Genomic DNA, 14,254 nt, shown 5'->3' on the forward strand with positions numbered 1-14,254 from the left:
CCTGGTAAAATGGCATTAGTGAGGTGGGGGGGGGGGGAATTCAACACAGTAAATCATAAATGTGAGCTGTTATTATTGTGAGGCAGTGGCCTGTGGTCCTGCAGGGTGGGCCCATGGAGGACTCAGACTCCCGATCACACCCACTAGCACTGACCTTGAACAAAAATATCCCATATTGAGCATTTACTCTGAGCCAGGCCCTGTGCTACAGCCAGATGATGATGGTTGTAAATGCATTGCCTTAATCCTTAATCCAGTGAGGTAGAGTCCAGGATTATCCCATTTTACAGATGAGGAAACTGAGAGTTCAGTGACTTGCCCAAGAATGGTGAGGGGAGTGTGTAAACCTATGCATCTGTTTACACTCTTAACCACACTTTTCATCCATGAAGGCAAAATATTAGGCCTGCTTTCAAGATGAGGGAACTGAGGCAGGTGATGCTCTCCCACGGCCTCACCTGTCACAGCCTGATGGCCAGACCCGTCAGGCTGTCCCGCGCTGTGTAAGATGTTGAAAATAAAAGGACGAGGGGTCTGACCTAGGTCTGTGGCGGCAAGGAGACCAGGCTGCTTGCTTTGGTTCCCTGTCAGGGGAGCGGAGTGGCCGCCAGCAATGGTGTGGGGCCGGCCAGGCCCTGCCACCCCCTGCGTCTGGCTCCTGTTGCTGGACACCGGGAGCCCGTCTCCGGGCCCCGCAGCAGCGAGCCTCCCACTCGAGCGCTGGGTTGGGAGCCAAACGGGCAGGAGGGTGCTGACGGGGCAGCTCCTGCTGGTTCCTGCCAGTGGGTGGCCTGCAGCCCTGCTGTGGGGGGGCCCACACTGGGGTCCCTGAGACCTCCGGTAAAATCACTGCTGTTTCCCCTTCTGAGTCACTTCCCCAGAAATCTTCCTTCTCAGCTCTGTTAATTGAACCCAAGCTCAGCCCCACAGCCCTGGGATCTTGGAGCTGCCCCTCCTCGAGCCCTGCGTCTGGAGCTCACCAGGCCCAGCCCCGGCGGCAGCAAACTCACCTTCTCGGAGTAATGCTCTCCGGGGAGGGGCGGGTAGTCACACTGCTCGATCTTCTGGCAGAGCGAGAAGAGGTTCATTTTATCTCCATAGAAGGGGCTCTGAAGGGCTGCCATCTGCAAGGAGAGGGGGATGAGAGAGTTTTCAGCCTTGAGGTCCAGGGCAAAAGGGGCTGCTCCAGAAGGGGGTGTGGTGCTTCTGGGCCCTCACCACAGCGGCTGTCCAGCAAGACTCCCCCATGTCCTGAGGAAGCTGGGGTTCAACAGAGTGGCAGTTTTTACACGATCCTTGTTATATAAGCAAATTAAGCGGGACAGAAGTTTCCCTGACAAAACTGTAAAGGCAGTAAAGAAGGGGCAGCTGAGTCCTGAGGGCCAGCCGTGAGCAGTTGCACGCCTGGCCTCTGGTTTCCTCATCTAAAATGGACGCAGCTCCACCTGAAGGGCTGTGGTGAGGCTTGGCTGGCACAGGAGGCATCGCAACCTGAGCGGACGTCATCTGGCTCCATCTCGAAAGCAGGCCCTCTGCTGGGGGACCGTGGAGGCCCCAGCGGGTTCTCACCCAGTCAGGGAACTACCCGGACTTCCCACCCCACCATTCAGAGCACGACGGGGGGTGGGGTATCTCCAACGGGGGCACCCAGGAGCCGTGGGCTGCCCGTGAGGCAGCCCAGCACGGCGCCCGCCAGCCCCATCGGCTGATGACTCCGTAATGGGATTCAAGTGCTGCTGTCACTCCCGCTCACTGCTGCCTGCCTCCAAATGACGGCCCGACACCTCCTGCTAATGAAGTGCCGTCGGGTAATTGCGCCCGCCTGTCCGTTTGGCCCTGGTTCCCTTCAAGGAGCCAGGCTGCCAGGGCCACTCGGCACAGACCTCACAGCTGGGGCCCGTGGGACACCTGAGGAATCCTCGCTCCCCTCAGGCTCCGGGAGGTGGGGGGCGAGCCCTGTCTCTGGGCTGGGGAAACCGTGGTAGCCCATCAGCTTTAGCTTCCTGCTCTGCCCCACGCTCTGTTCGCCCCTGTGAACAGGTCAGGTGATCCCAAGAGCAAGGGCAGGGCTTGCCTCCTTCAGAAGAGCACAGGGGTCTCCAGGGCCCAGGCGGTGTCCCTGGGCTCCCAGGTGGCCTCGGGAGAGGCAGTGTGGCCTGGAGACTTGGGGGTTTCCTCTGACCCAGGTCAGGAGTGTGCCCCGGGCAGCACCTGTGGGCCAGGAGCCTGGGCCCTAACAGTGCTTTCCCATGGCTGTCTCCTCCCCCTGACCAGGGGCTTGGGCCCCTCTGAGGAGGGCTGGGAACCCGCGTGGACCGGGAAACCCAGCCCTGCGGGAAGGCTGCAGGGAGTGGCCCTGGCACTTGGCGGGGCAGGATGAGTATGCAGAGGCTCTGCCCCCTGTGGGCTCAGGCAGCCTGACTGAACTGGCTTCGCCATCTAGCATGCAAAATGGCATCACCTGGGTGATGTCTTTCCAGTAATTAAAATGAGAACCTCGGGTGCAAAGGGTTAATTGGGCAGTTTCAAAAGGACATCTGTTGCTACAGTAGAGAGCAGCCGAGGCTCCAGGGCAGTCATTCGGGGTGATGTGGTGCCCTTCAAGTCACGGCAGGAGGATTAAGATGGATTTTCCTGGAAAGCGTGTCTGTTCAGAGTAGAAAGGAGGTCGGCCCCACTAACACGGGCTCTGGTTTTTCACGTGTCTAACCTGCGAGAGGGACTGGGTGATCCTTTCAACAAGCCAGCCTGATCTGATTTTGCCGTGTGGGACTCCAAAAGGGCCCCAGAATGGCGAGGCATGAGCCCCGTATCTGCCCCTCCCTTCAGAGAATCTCTCCATCCTTCCTGACACCTTCCCCACACTGTTTCAGAAAAGCTTTCTGAACAGGGTCAGCAGTGAGCTATGCCAGAGGAGCCCTCTCTGGCTCCCAGTGGCTTCTGCGTCCATAAATGCAGATTCTAGCGGAAGCAGCATCCCCGCCTGCTCCCCTCCAGCTGCGGGCCACGGGCCTTCCACCCAGATCAGAGCACTGGGCTGTGAAGGAACCTCTGGGGCTGCTTGAGACACTGGGATTAGAACGATTACCCCGGATGGCGAGATCTCCTCGTACCGGTGACCACCCACCTCTGACTGGTTGAAGCAGAGGAGGAATTGCTGTTTGGGGCCTTGTTAGAACTGCCAGGGCCACGGCTCTCAGCGCTGCTCCTCAAATGCAGAACTTTTCCTGCCTGGCGTTACCGGGATGACACATAGACGGGGAAATGGGAGAGTGTGGCCACTTGCCCCCGCCGGGAGGGCTCAGGGAAACTGGTGTGTGATTGAAGATGTCAGAAGGAGAAGGGGATTCTGACTCAGACTGGACAGCGACTGCCTTTGACTCTGGCCCTGTCAGGGCCTCGGACATCCATCTCATCACCAGTATCTCCTGAGCTCGTCCGGGAGTGAAGGTTGAACCCAGAGGCTAGTTGCCAAGCAGTCTGCAGCCCTGCTTCCCCATGAGGTAGGGGGTATCCAGACCATTCTCTGGCTCAAGCCAGAATTCCAAAGCAGGATTCCATACAAGGCACGGCTGAACCTGTCCCCTGGCCCACTTTCTTGCTGGTCTCAGCCTCCTCAGGCTGAGGCTGCTGTAAGAAGGCCCCCCACTGAGGATCCTGATTCCTTCAGCTCGGTGCTCAGCGCTGAGCTCCCATATAAAAATAAATAAATCCTGCAGAGCCCAGGCAGCCTGCTGAGTGCCTCCACGGGGTGTGCCGGGTAATGAAAATAAAGCGCCAGGTCTTCCAACAGGCCAAGCTTGGGCATCCCTGCTGGGAGCTCCTGGAGGGGCCACTGAAGTTGCTGGGGGATCCTCACAACCGGGCCTTCCCCTCAAAGGGGCTCTGAGCAGAGGCCCTGCATCTCTTTGTCCACCAGTTACGCCCTCCCTGGTGGCTGGAGAGAAGGGGAGAGGCCCTGGCTCCACAAGGACCACTGGTCCCTTCCTGGCTCCTGTTCACAGGAGGGCAGGCATCGACAACCTGGGTACCAGTGCCCATCTAGGTCACTTCCTTGCTGTGTGACCCTGGGAGGTCTCTCCACCTCTCTGAGCCCGCTTTCTCCCTTACAGCAAAGCTGGGACTGGCCTGGTGTGATTCTTAGTGATTCACTACAATGTCCCTGGCAGTGCTGCTCCCGGAGGCTGAGCCGTCTGGCCCATTTCTCCTATGCTGACCTCTTCAAGACAGATCCCACTTGGCACCCACCCTGAGGAGCTCAGGCCAGGTATAGTGCTTTGTGGCAGCTCCTCACTAGCCACGGGTCAACATCAGCATCTTAAGGTGACCTTGCGAGGTCCTCAGTGGACATCTGGATGCCCAGGTGGAAGGGGGTGTGGTGGGCTGAATAAAGGCCCCCAAAGATGTTCATGTCCTAATCCTTGGAGCCTGCGAACGTGTTGCCTTATATGGCAAAATAAACTCGGCAGATGTGATGAAATTAAGGATCCCCAGATGGGGGGAGTGTCCCAGGTGATCCAGGTGGGCCCTAAGTGTAATGACAGTATCATTATAAGAAGGAGCAGAGGGAGATTTTTGAGTACAGAAGAGGAGAAGGAGGTGTGTTGACTTAAGTGATACGAGGAAGAGGTCACAAGCCAAGGAATGTGGGTGGTCTTTTCATTTTCCTTGCCTTTAGTCCACTGAAATCGACTTTGGACTCCTGGCTTCCAGAATGGTAAGAGAATAATTTTATGTTGTATGAAGCCAATCGGTAATCTATTACAGCAGCCATAGGAACCTAACCCAGGGGGCTCCTGAGACTTCCAGCCCGCTCCGGGGCTTGTGGGAAAGGGCAGGCCTGTCCCCACTGTGGGCAGGTTTTCTCTGGCTCTGTGCCGTCACCTGCCGCCCTGGCCCAGGTGTGTTCCCCTGGCTCTGCCTAGAATCCTCGGATGTGATCTGGGTGTGCGGGTGAGGTGGGGAGCCTGTCGCAGATCTACAGCTGGCGCCCTCAGGACGCACCACAGGCTGTGCAGCGGGGGCTTCAGTCGTGTCTGGGGGGCATTGCCTTCCAATTACCACGGCCCTTCCTGTCTGCTGGGAAAACGCCTGGTTCTGTCTTCCCACAGGGCTCAGGGGTGGCAGCCTGGGGAAGGGCCCCTACCGCCTTTTGCCCTTAGAAGGGCCGCCACGCCAGCCCTCTTCAGCTGGAGGCCCGGGGCCACTGGGTTCAGGTCAGCTGTCCCCGGAGACGCAGGACTTGATTGATTTCATTGATTTCCTACTGCTGATACTCCCCTCCCTGGCTGCGAGCCTCAGTGATGAAATAAACCGGCACCTCCAGGCTGGGGCTCCGCTAACGGATGCTGCCTCTTTAGAAGTGCGTGTAGGTGCCCAAGGCAGGGACTCAGGGCTGCAGTCTGCCTCTAGGGAGCTGGTGGCACCAGCTCGGGAGCCCTGAGGACAGGAGCAGGGCCCAGTCACCCCTCATCTCCTGTTTGTTTACGTTTGGAGACTCACACGATTCACAGAGGCAGGAAGTGGCTTACAGAAATCCTGAACGCAGAATGGAAGGGTAAAGAACCCTGGACTAGGGACAGTATCCACGAGGGCAGGAGGACAAAGTCGAGTCTCCGAGGGGACAGACAATGGCTGGACTTTGGCTCCCCACTGGCCAAAGCGAAAAGGGAAATGTGGCCAGCTGCTCGCCGACACCAGCTCAGGGGGCTCTTGGGCAGCGAGGTGGGCAGTAACAGCGCTTCAAAGACCTGCCCCGCACTGCCGGAGGGCCTTCTGAGCCAGGTGCCGTCCACACCTCATGAGGCAGGTGTGACTCCCATTACACTTGGGCAACTGAAGCTCCTGGAGCTCCAGGGCCTGCAGGGGGTGAGCGGGAGCTGAGCTCTGACCTCGGGTTGGTCCTTCTGACCAAGGTCTGGGCCCACACCAGGCCCCGCCTCTCTCCCACGCAAACTACCACAGCTATGGGAGCTGCGTGCTCCCCACGAGGGACGGATTCACAGCTTTGCCCTCCTCATCCCCAAGGGCCAGAAGCCACTCTGCACCCTTATCCACTGCAGTCCCACTGGAGGCAACACCTGGACGCAGCTGCTCCTGTTTGGTGCTCATTAAAAGAAGTCCTCCTACAACAGACGCCCCTGTGAGTCCCAGAAAGCACGGTCTGCTCCCCACCTCTGACTGCCAGGGCCTGACTCAACCATAAACCTTCAAGATGACTCCACAGGGCGCCCACACTACAGACCTCCAGAGGAAGGAGGCTCAGGCACAAACGCCACAAGGGCCACATCTCCAATTGGCTTCATCTTTACCCACAAGGCCACTCTTTTAAAATGAAATGTCTGCTATTAATAGGAGGCCACTGGCTTAAAAAGAAAGATGCCGTGAAGTGTAAACCTTGCCGAGGAATCAGAGTTTTGATTTCATGGTCTCCGTCTGTAATGCAGGGAGTGGGGAATCCCAGTGCCAAGAGACCCCGACCGCATAGCTGCCCCGGTCCCTGTGCATCAGCAGCGGGCAGCTGAGTCCCGAAGCTTATACCCACGGGCCATGAGGTCAATTCCCAGCATCGATACTCCCAAGGAAGCAAAGAAGTCAGTCTCTGCAACTCCCAGACACTCCTAGTGGTCCCGCAACATTATCCTGTGCGTCACTAGCCTAGGAGACTCTCCGGCTTATCAGTTCCAAGCCAGATTCCAGGGATGCTCAAGTCCACCCCAGGGAGAGCAGAAAAATAATCAAGGTTCCAACTTTAAACCCAAACCATGCTTGGTGTCTCACAGACCTAGAGGGTCTTCAGAGTCTTTCATATCTGTTATTTCATTCATCTGGCCTACGACAATGCAGCACAGCTACTATTCCCATTTTACAGATGAGGAGACCAATGGAATCCTGCCCAGCACGGGATGGTCCAGGGCCAGGGCGGTGGGAGGGTGTGGCCACCAACTTGGAGATCCTAGAGGGCTCAGGCTTCCCCGCCTCTCACCGGCAGCTGCAACACCTTCATGGCCAAGTGTGGCTTGTGCTCCCTAGACCCCCAGTTATCCAGGGTCCCCGGTGGCTGGCCAAAATGGATGGGGGCTTTACAAGTTCATGGTGTCTCATGTCTGAGCCTACCAAGACTCAGATATATTCCTGTCCCTCCATCCAGGGTGGCCACCAGATCTGGAAACGGCCATCTGGTGGCTCCACCTCACGGCCCAGGGGAGACAGGGGTGGTCTCTAGTGAGACCCACGTTGCTGAGCTTGGAAGAACGTGACCGCCCCTCAGTGGGGAGCGTTTCAGAGGCATGGGGCCTGATCCGTGGATAAATGACAAAGAGTGAACAGAATCACCCTGGTTGCCAGGGAAACTGGGGCAACCAGACCCCCCTGCCTGTGCTCCTTCCATCAGCAAGCAGACACTGGACTCTCCGTCTGGTTCTAGTTGCCCAGATCTGAGCATCCCAAGGGAGAGTGGCACCTAGCCTGCAAGGGACCACCCCTCTAACCTCTTCCAGCCTGACACTGCTAATCAGGCAGACGTTGGACCGAGTGGGGTGAAGGACAGGACCCAGATGGTACCAGGCCTGCCCCAGCTGGGTGCCCACCATGCATGCCCCACCAGATGCCACTGAGCTGCAGGCCAGACACTCACCTCGTACAGCAAACAGCCCAGAGACCAGATGTCAGACTTGAAGTTGTAGCCGTTCTCATGGATCCTCTCTGGTGACATGTAGTATGGTGTCCCCACTGAAATAGCAAAAGGATGGGTGCTTATCCTCTGTGCAGGGGCAGCACAGGAGGGAGAGGTGGGGAGGGTGAGGGCGGGGGAGAAGCCTGGCCTCAGCCTCACCAGGATCCTGGGCAGCCCCCTTGCCCTCTCTTCCTGTCCCCTCCTCTGGCAAATGAGAGGGCTGGGACAGACTGGAGGTTCCCGCGCTAGAAGGGCCCTAAAAGCCCCTGGAGATAGGGACCCACCCAGACCTGACAATCCGTCTGGGGACTGAGCGGCTCAAGACTGGCGTTTCTGCGAACTGCCCGGGGAGAGTGGGACACAGTGGCCAGGCTCTGGGAAGCAATGGACCAAAATATCCTCTAAGGTGACTGTTTGAATCCCAGAAGAGTCCAGATAAGGCTCTCAACAGTGAAAACAACCACTGTGAATGTGGACCAACCATGGTGTTTGTGTTAGCCCATTTTACAGATGGGGAAACCGAGGCTCCGAAAAGTGGCAGGACTGAGGCTCAAACACAGATCTTCAGGCTCCAGAAACTGAACTCTTAGCCACCACCCTTGGCTACAAGCACCAATCAGCATGTCCAGACTTGGGGTTGGCTGAGATTTCTTAGCCAGAATAGAAGAGATACTAACCATTAAAGAAAAGATTGATTAACTGGACTTCATTAAAATTAGGAACTTAAGTTCACCAAAAAACCATTCAGAGAGTTAAAAGGCAAGCCACAGAGTGGGACAAAATCGTCTCAAAACATATACCCAACAATGGCCTCATATACAGAATATATTTTAAAACTTCTATAAATCAATATACAAGACAAACATCCCCCTCCCTCAAATTAGCAAAAGACTTGAAGGGGTATTTCACAAAGGAGACTATCCAACTGGCCAATAAGCACATGAAACGATACTGTGTTTCTCATTACTCACCAGGGCAATGCAAATTAATAGCACAATGAGGTACTACCCACCACCTACCCACCTGAATGGTGAAAGTTAAAAAGACTGAGATAAACCAAGGTGGTGATGTGCGGAGCAACTGGAACCCTCATGCATTGCTGACGGGGCCATAAAATGGCACGATCACTTTGGAAAACCATTTGGCAGCATCTACTACAGCTGAACACTGCCTACACTACAACCCAGCAATTCCACTCCTAGGTACACACCCAAGAGAAATGAGTGCTCTGGTCCATCAAGAGACATGATCAAGAACGTGCAGAGCGGCTTTATTCGTAATAGCCAGAAACTAGAAACAAATGGTAATCACCAGTAGAAGAGATAAACTGATAATGTGGTCTATTCACACAATGGAATACTAAACAGCAACGAACAAGAGCAAATCTCAGGTACGTGCCACAAAATGGATCAACTGCACAGACGCAATGTTGAGGGAAGGAAGCCAGGCACAAAAGAGCGCCCACTATTTGATTCCATTTTTATCAAAAACAGGAAAAATTACTTTATGGGGGAAAGTGATCAGGAAAGGGCTTGAGAGAGCTTTACTGTACGCATATCATGTCTCAATTAAAAAGCAGAGGAGTCACACTTGAATATCTGGAGCTGGGCAAAGATGGGAGGATTTCCTGACAGGTGGTGAGCTCCCCATCACCAGAGGCGTGCAAGCTGCAGCAGAGGGGCCGAATTGGCATGGCCGAGGAGGGGCCCAGGAATCTGGATTTGTAACCACAGATTTGTAACCTGAGATTCTGATATCAGTCCATTTGGAGGATGACTGTTCTGGAGGCTTTAGGACCAGATTTTAAAGGTTGCTACAAAGAGGACATTTTCACTGGCCTGGAGTCACCATGTGAATGTGACAGTGGCTGCTGCTGTTTTGGCCAGAGCCTGGGAAGGGAGCTGGAGTCCAGCGTGGCGGAGGCTGAGCCTGAGATGTGGGCTGATGAACCTAGGAAGGAGGGATGTCCAGCACCACATGTGGGAACACAGGGGACCCTGCGAGGGGAAGAGGCCTTTTGATGAGCTAGACTAGGAAAGTGACAGGTGCCCCAAACCAGGGGCCCAGACTTCAGGCTGTCATGGGCCGAAGATGTTTCAGAGCGACTTATGTTTGCCAAGTAAAGGTGTTTAAATAAAACACAAAATCCCAACTACCATTTCGTGTCACTACTATTCAGTTTAACACTGGAACGAGTATTTGGGCTGGCCGAAAAGTTTGTTTGGGTTTTTCCGTAAGATCTTACAGAAAACCCAAACGAACTTTTTGGCCAACCCAAATAGAGACTCCATCTCAAGATCAAGGACAGTACTTCACATTGAAAAAGTTTAGCTGTTTGAAAACTTTTTCATCTCCTAGCTTTTCTCATCTCATTGGAGATGGGTGAGAAATTCGATCATGCCTGACTTGTAGAGGCTGTGAACAGTGTTGGAAACCCATGCTCCTGGCATGAGCACGCTGGCGGCAGGACCTTGTTACCAAAGTGTCCCAGTGCCCTGCCCAGGACTGGGTCATAGCAGGCACCTTCTAAGCATCTACTCACTGAATCAATGAACCCATCTGCATGTTATCAGATAGTACGTATCAGGGTTAACACTTTTTTTCTTGTAGCCTAACACACTACTTACTTAACTGATGTCTGCCCAAGAGGGACTACCCGATTAGCGCTTTATCAGGGTACCAAGCATCCTTTGATGGCAATAATCCCAGGAGAGAAGACATCACTTAAATACATGTTTTGCGAACTGTGTCATCCTATATGCATACTTTATGGCTGAAATCAGGGGGCTAATTGCTATTCAGCAGAAAGAGCTGTCAGTCAACATATGAACCCATGTGGGATCCTATAAGCAAACTGCGACTTCCAGTAGCAACCCCTTGTATATTTCAGCCACAAGGGAGCAAAATGAAAATGAACGGGCAAGTGTGAAATGGATGACTTGTCATAGCCAAACCACAGGATGAAATCCAAACAGTTCTCACTTAATAGTGGGAACCTCAGACCAAACTGTAAGTGTTTCTAGCACTCAGGGTGCTGTGGGGGGACATGCCTAGAGGTGAGAACAGTCTCCTGCAGAGAACAACCACAGGGGGCTGATGGGGTGCAGAGACAGCGGGGGAGGGGCAGAGGTCAGAGGCCCTGTCCTCAGTGAGGGACAGTAGCGCCCTCCATCTGGCTGCACCACATCCTTAAGACCCCTGGCCAACCCCTGCCCCCGACCTGGCCAGGCTGGGAGTGTGGGCTGGCCCTGACACCTCTCACCACCCTCAGTCTTATCCTCTGCTCATTCTAGATGAGTGGCCAGGCTTTGGTCTAGGGCTGCCTTGGCCAGGCCCGTCCGAAAATGAAGTCTCTGAGCAGCTGTGCCCCCGGCTCCAACCCCGGCCTGCCCTCCAGGTTCTCCTCTGTGCCTCTGCCTCCTGGTGAGTTCCTCAAGGTCAAGTTAAACTGCCCCCTCCCCTGGCCACAGAGCGCTAGCTGCTTGGTGAGCTCTGGACATTTGGTCTGTTCCCCTGTCCCTCTGCTGGGCCCCTAGATCCCTGCCTCAGACCTGCTTGGGGTAAAAGCCTGGGGGCACCAGGGAGAGAAAGGTCGGGGGCTTCACCACCCCTTCCCTCCACTCTCCACCCCAACCTTCTACCTCGTCATTGCTCCCTTCTGCTGTACCCCGGTTTCCACTGGTGTTAAGGGGAAAAGGCAAACGCCCAAATGTGATCTGTACTTTCTTCTAAGATGCCAGTGCTGCATACGCCATTCCATCCATCCGGCCAGCCAGCCAGCCATCATCAATCCGTGTGTCTGTCCATCCATCCATCCACCCACCCATGTGTATGCAATTTAACTGAGCCTGGATGCTGTGCTGGGCGCTCCCAGGAGTGGGTCCATCAGGAGGTGGTGAGTTGCCTGTCCCAGCATGTGTCCAGAAGGAGCCAGTTGAGCAAGGAAAGACTAGACTGATCAGTGGCTATAGCCAAATCACCTGGAAGAAGCTGTTAAAAATCTGAACGCCCGGCCCAACCCCAGGCCTGCGGAACCAGAACCTCCAGGGCTGGAACTTGGACACCTGCATCTCCCACAAGCTCCCAGAGTGTCTGATACGTGTTAACAACCTGAGAGGGGCTGTGCAAAGCCTCCCCGACCTGCCCTCCTTTCAGATGCGCAGAAACATCCCTGGAACAAATGAACTCATGAAGCATTAACTGAGGGAAGTTTGGCCGCCACTGTTCCCGCCTCCGGGCAGCTTCTCTTGTCCCCTGACCCAGGGGAGGGGCTGCTCCCCCTTGGTCTGTGCTCTGCCTCATCAGAGGGGTTCTCAGCTTGTGCTAGAGGTATACAAAGCTGCAGGGGGCGAACACAGCACCTCTTCCTGTTTTGCCAGCTTTCCCCGGGAATAAGCCTGGAAAACCCGATTTTTGTACCAACAGGAAGTGCTCAAACATTATAAAGGATAATGCACAACGTGCGTGAATTTTAAAGATAAAAATGAGAGACTTCAAAGAAGTTCCAAGCTTGCAGCGGGCCCTGGAGGATGTGACCCTGAACCCTGGGGGAGCGGTGATTCTGGGGCAGAGAGGCGGAAGCTGGTACAGGGAGGAGCCTCCACAGACAGTGGCCCTGAGGCCTGGCTCCCTCCCTGCCCGGGGGTGGGGTGGGGGGTGCCCCTGTGGGCCCTTCCAGCCGGCAAAGCAGCAGCACAGTCCCAGGGAGACGCTCAGACGCACAGCCAACACAGCCAGGGTCTCAAATTCCCTTCCGGCATCTCCCCGTCAGACCTGCGGGCTCCCCGCCCCGCCCCCAGCCTCCCCTCCGGGGATGGAGCTCTGCATATGAAAGAGGAGCCTAACAAACCCTGACCTTCCCCACGTCTTCACCCAGAACTCCCAGATTTCAAACCGGGCAGATATCTGAGGAGAACGTGGGACCTCAAAGCGGAGGCTGATTAAAGGGCCCCGCTTCCCAAGATGCGCCACTCCTGTCAAAACAAACTCTGCCGTGTTTTGAAATGCTCACGGTGTTTGAAACATGTTCATTAGATATGAAAAAGGCAAAGATTTCACATGAAGGGGACGCTGCATCTGTGGGCTGCACTTCTTCCCCGAATGGTGGTTTTGAAAATGGCTGGGAAACGGGGTGTGGGTGCTGACATGCGTCCGCTGGGCGGGCCGGGAGGCCTGGGCGCCATCCTGACGGCAAAGGAGCTGCACCCCAGCCAGGTCTGAACCCGCTGCAGCCACTGCTGAGCAGAGAACTGAACCGCTGTTTCAGCCTCGTCTCCCCATCAGCGGAACACGGGGTGAACTCATGGTCCTTGGGGCCCTCTCTGCCACGCTTCGGAGCCCCGGTCTCCCTCTCTGGAAAATGGGGATAGTTCAACCTCCTGGTACACAGACATGCAGGCAGAAGGGCTCTGGGAAGGCTCTGCTGCTACCACAGACCCCGGGGGGTGGAGGGGGGGGTGAGGGGAGTGGACTGAGGAAAGGAGGGCTGGGGGTGGCCAAGAGGGCAGCACAAAGGAGCAGGTGAGGACCATATTCCTCCTCTGTGCTGCACGAGACCCCAGCCTATGAAACTCCCTCCCCGCTGCCCCCAACATCAATCAGGCCTCACATCCTGAGGGGGCTCCCCTCCCATCTGGCCCTCTGGCCGCTGCCCTAGCAGCTCTGCCTCACCTGGACGACTGGTGGCTTAGCCCCCGCTGTCCTGCCCATTCCCACCCGTCCTACACCCCAAGGCAAGGGCCATGTCCCTGCCCCTAAGGCCGACTGGCTCCTCATCCCTTGAGAGAGAAAAGCCGGGTCCTCAGCCTGGCATTCGAGGCCTCTCCAAACTCTCCCCACTCCCCGCAACGCTGGATCTCTGGGCAGCAACACACGCACACGCACACCCCTACAGGCTCACCTGTGCCGCCACTTGTTATCAAGTTCTCCTTACATTAATTACCAGCTGACCCCATGCCAGGCTACACTTGGCCCTCTGGAGAAGCAGCGATGTTGAAAAAACATTGCACTTTTATCAGCGTTGACTTGATTCCATATTGTTATATCTGCCTATTTTTAGTTCCCACACAGAACATCTCTAACGGATGTGAGAGTCAGGTAGCACGATTCTGCGATTCTATGCAGGACCCTGGGTTTTCCAGGTATCAGGGGCTCTCGCCCGCCACGTGGCTCTGGCTGGAGCACCACCCACCTGGCGTCACAAAGGTGCTGCCTCACTGCACCTGGAATCCCTCCCCTGTTAACCGGCTGTGATGATTCCCACCCCCAGGGCGGCGGGAGCACTAAACAAGGTACCACCTGGGACATGATCATTAGAACAGTGCTTTGTTCGTGGTGAAGACGCTAAATGGATTCCCCCGCAGGCTGTAAGCTCCCGAAGGCAGGGGCCTTCCGGGTGAGCGGCCCAAACCTTTGGGTGAGTGAATGAACAAGCTGTGGTTTGCATCCTAGGCCCGGGTCGATTCCTCATCGGCCGTCCCCTTGAGCCCTTCCCTTCCCTCCCTGCCACCAGCTCATCTTGTTCTAAGGGTTTGTGTCCCTGAAAACGCCAGGGAGGCGGCAGACAAGCCAGGAGCCGCT

At 55.7% G+C, this 14,254-nt stretch overlaps 1 protein-coding gene across 4 annotated transcripts in view; it reads right to left on the reverse strand.

Moving 5' to 3' along the window:
- NEK6 (NIMA related kinase 6) overlaps positions 1-14,254 on the reverse strand; it is an 86,137-nt gene that overhangs the window by 3,556 nt on the left and 68,327 nt on the right. For all 4 annotated transcript variants that reach the window (XM_059073151.2, XM_067040752.1, XM_067040753.1 and 1 more), the window contains 2 exons: positions 7,637-7,731; positions 1,011-1,124 (listed from right to left, as the gene is read on the reverse strand). In XM_059073151.2, coding sequence (XP_058929134.1) covers positions 1,011-1,124; positions 7,637-7,731 — 209 coding nt within the window. The remainder of the gene's footprint in view (positions 1-1,010; positions 1,125-7,636; positions 7,732-14,254) is intronic.

This window comes from Kogia breviceps, chromosome 8 (genome assembly GCF_026419965.1).
Source record: "Kogia breviceps isolate mKogBre1 chromosome 8, mKogBre1 haplotype 1, whole genome shotgun sequence".
NCBI classification, from domain to species: domain Eukaryota; kingdom Metazoa; phylum Chordata; class Mammalia; order Artiodactyla; family Physeteridae; genus Kogia; species Kogia breviceps.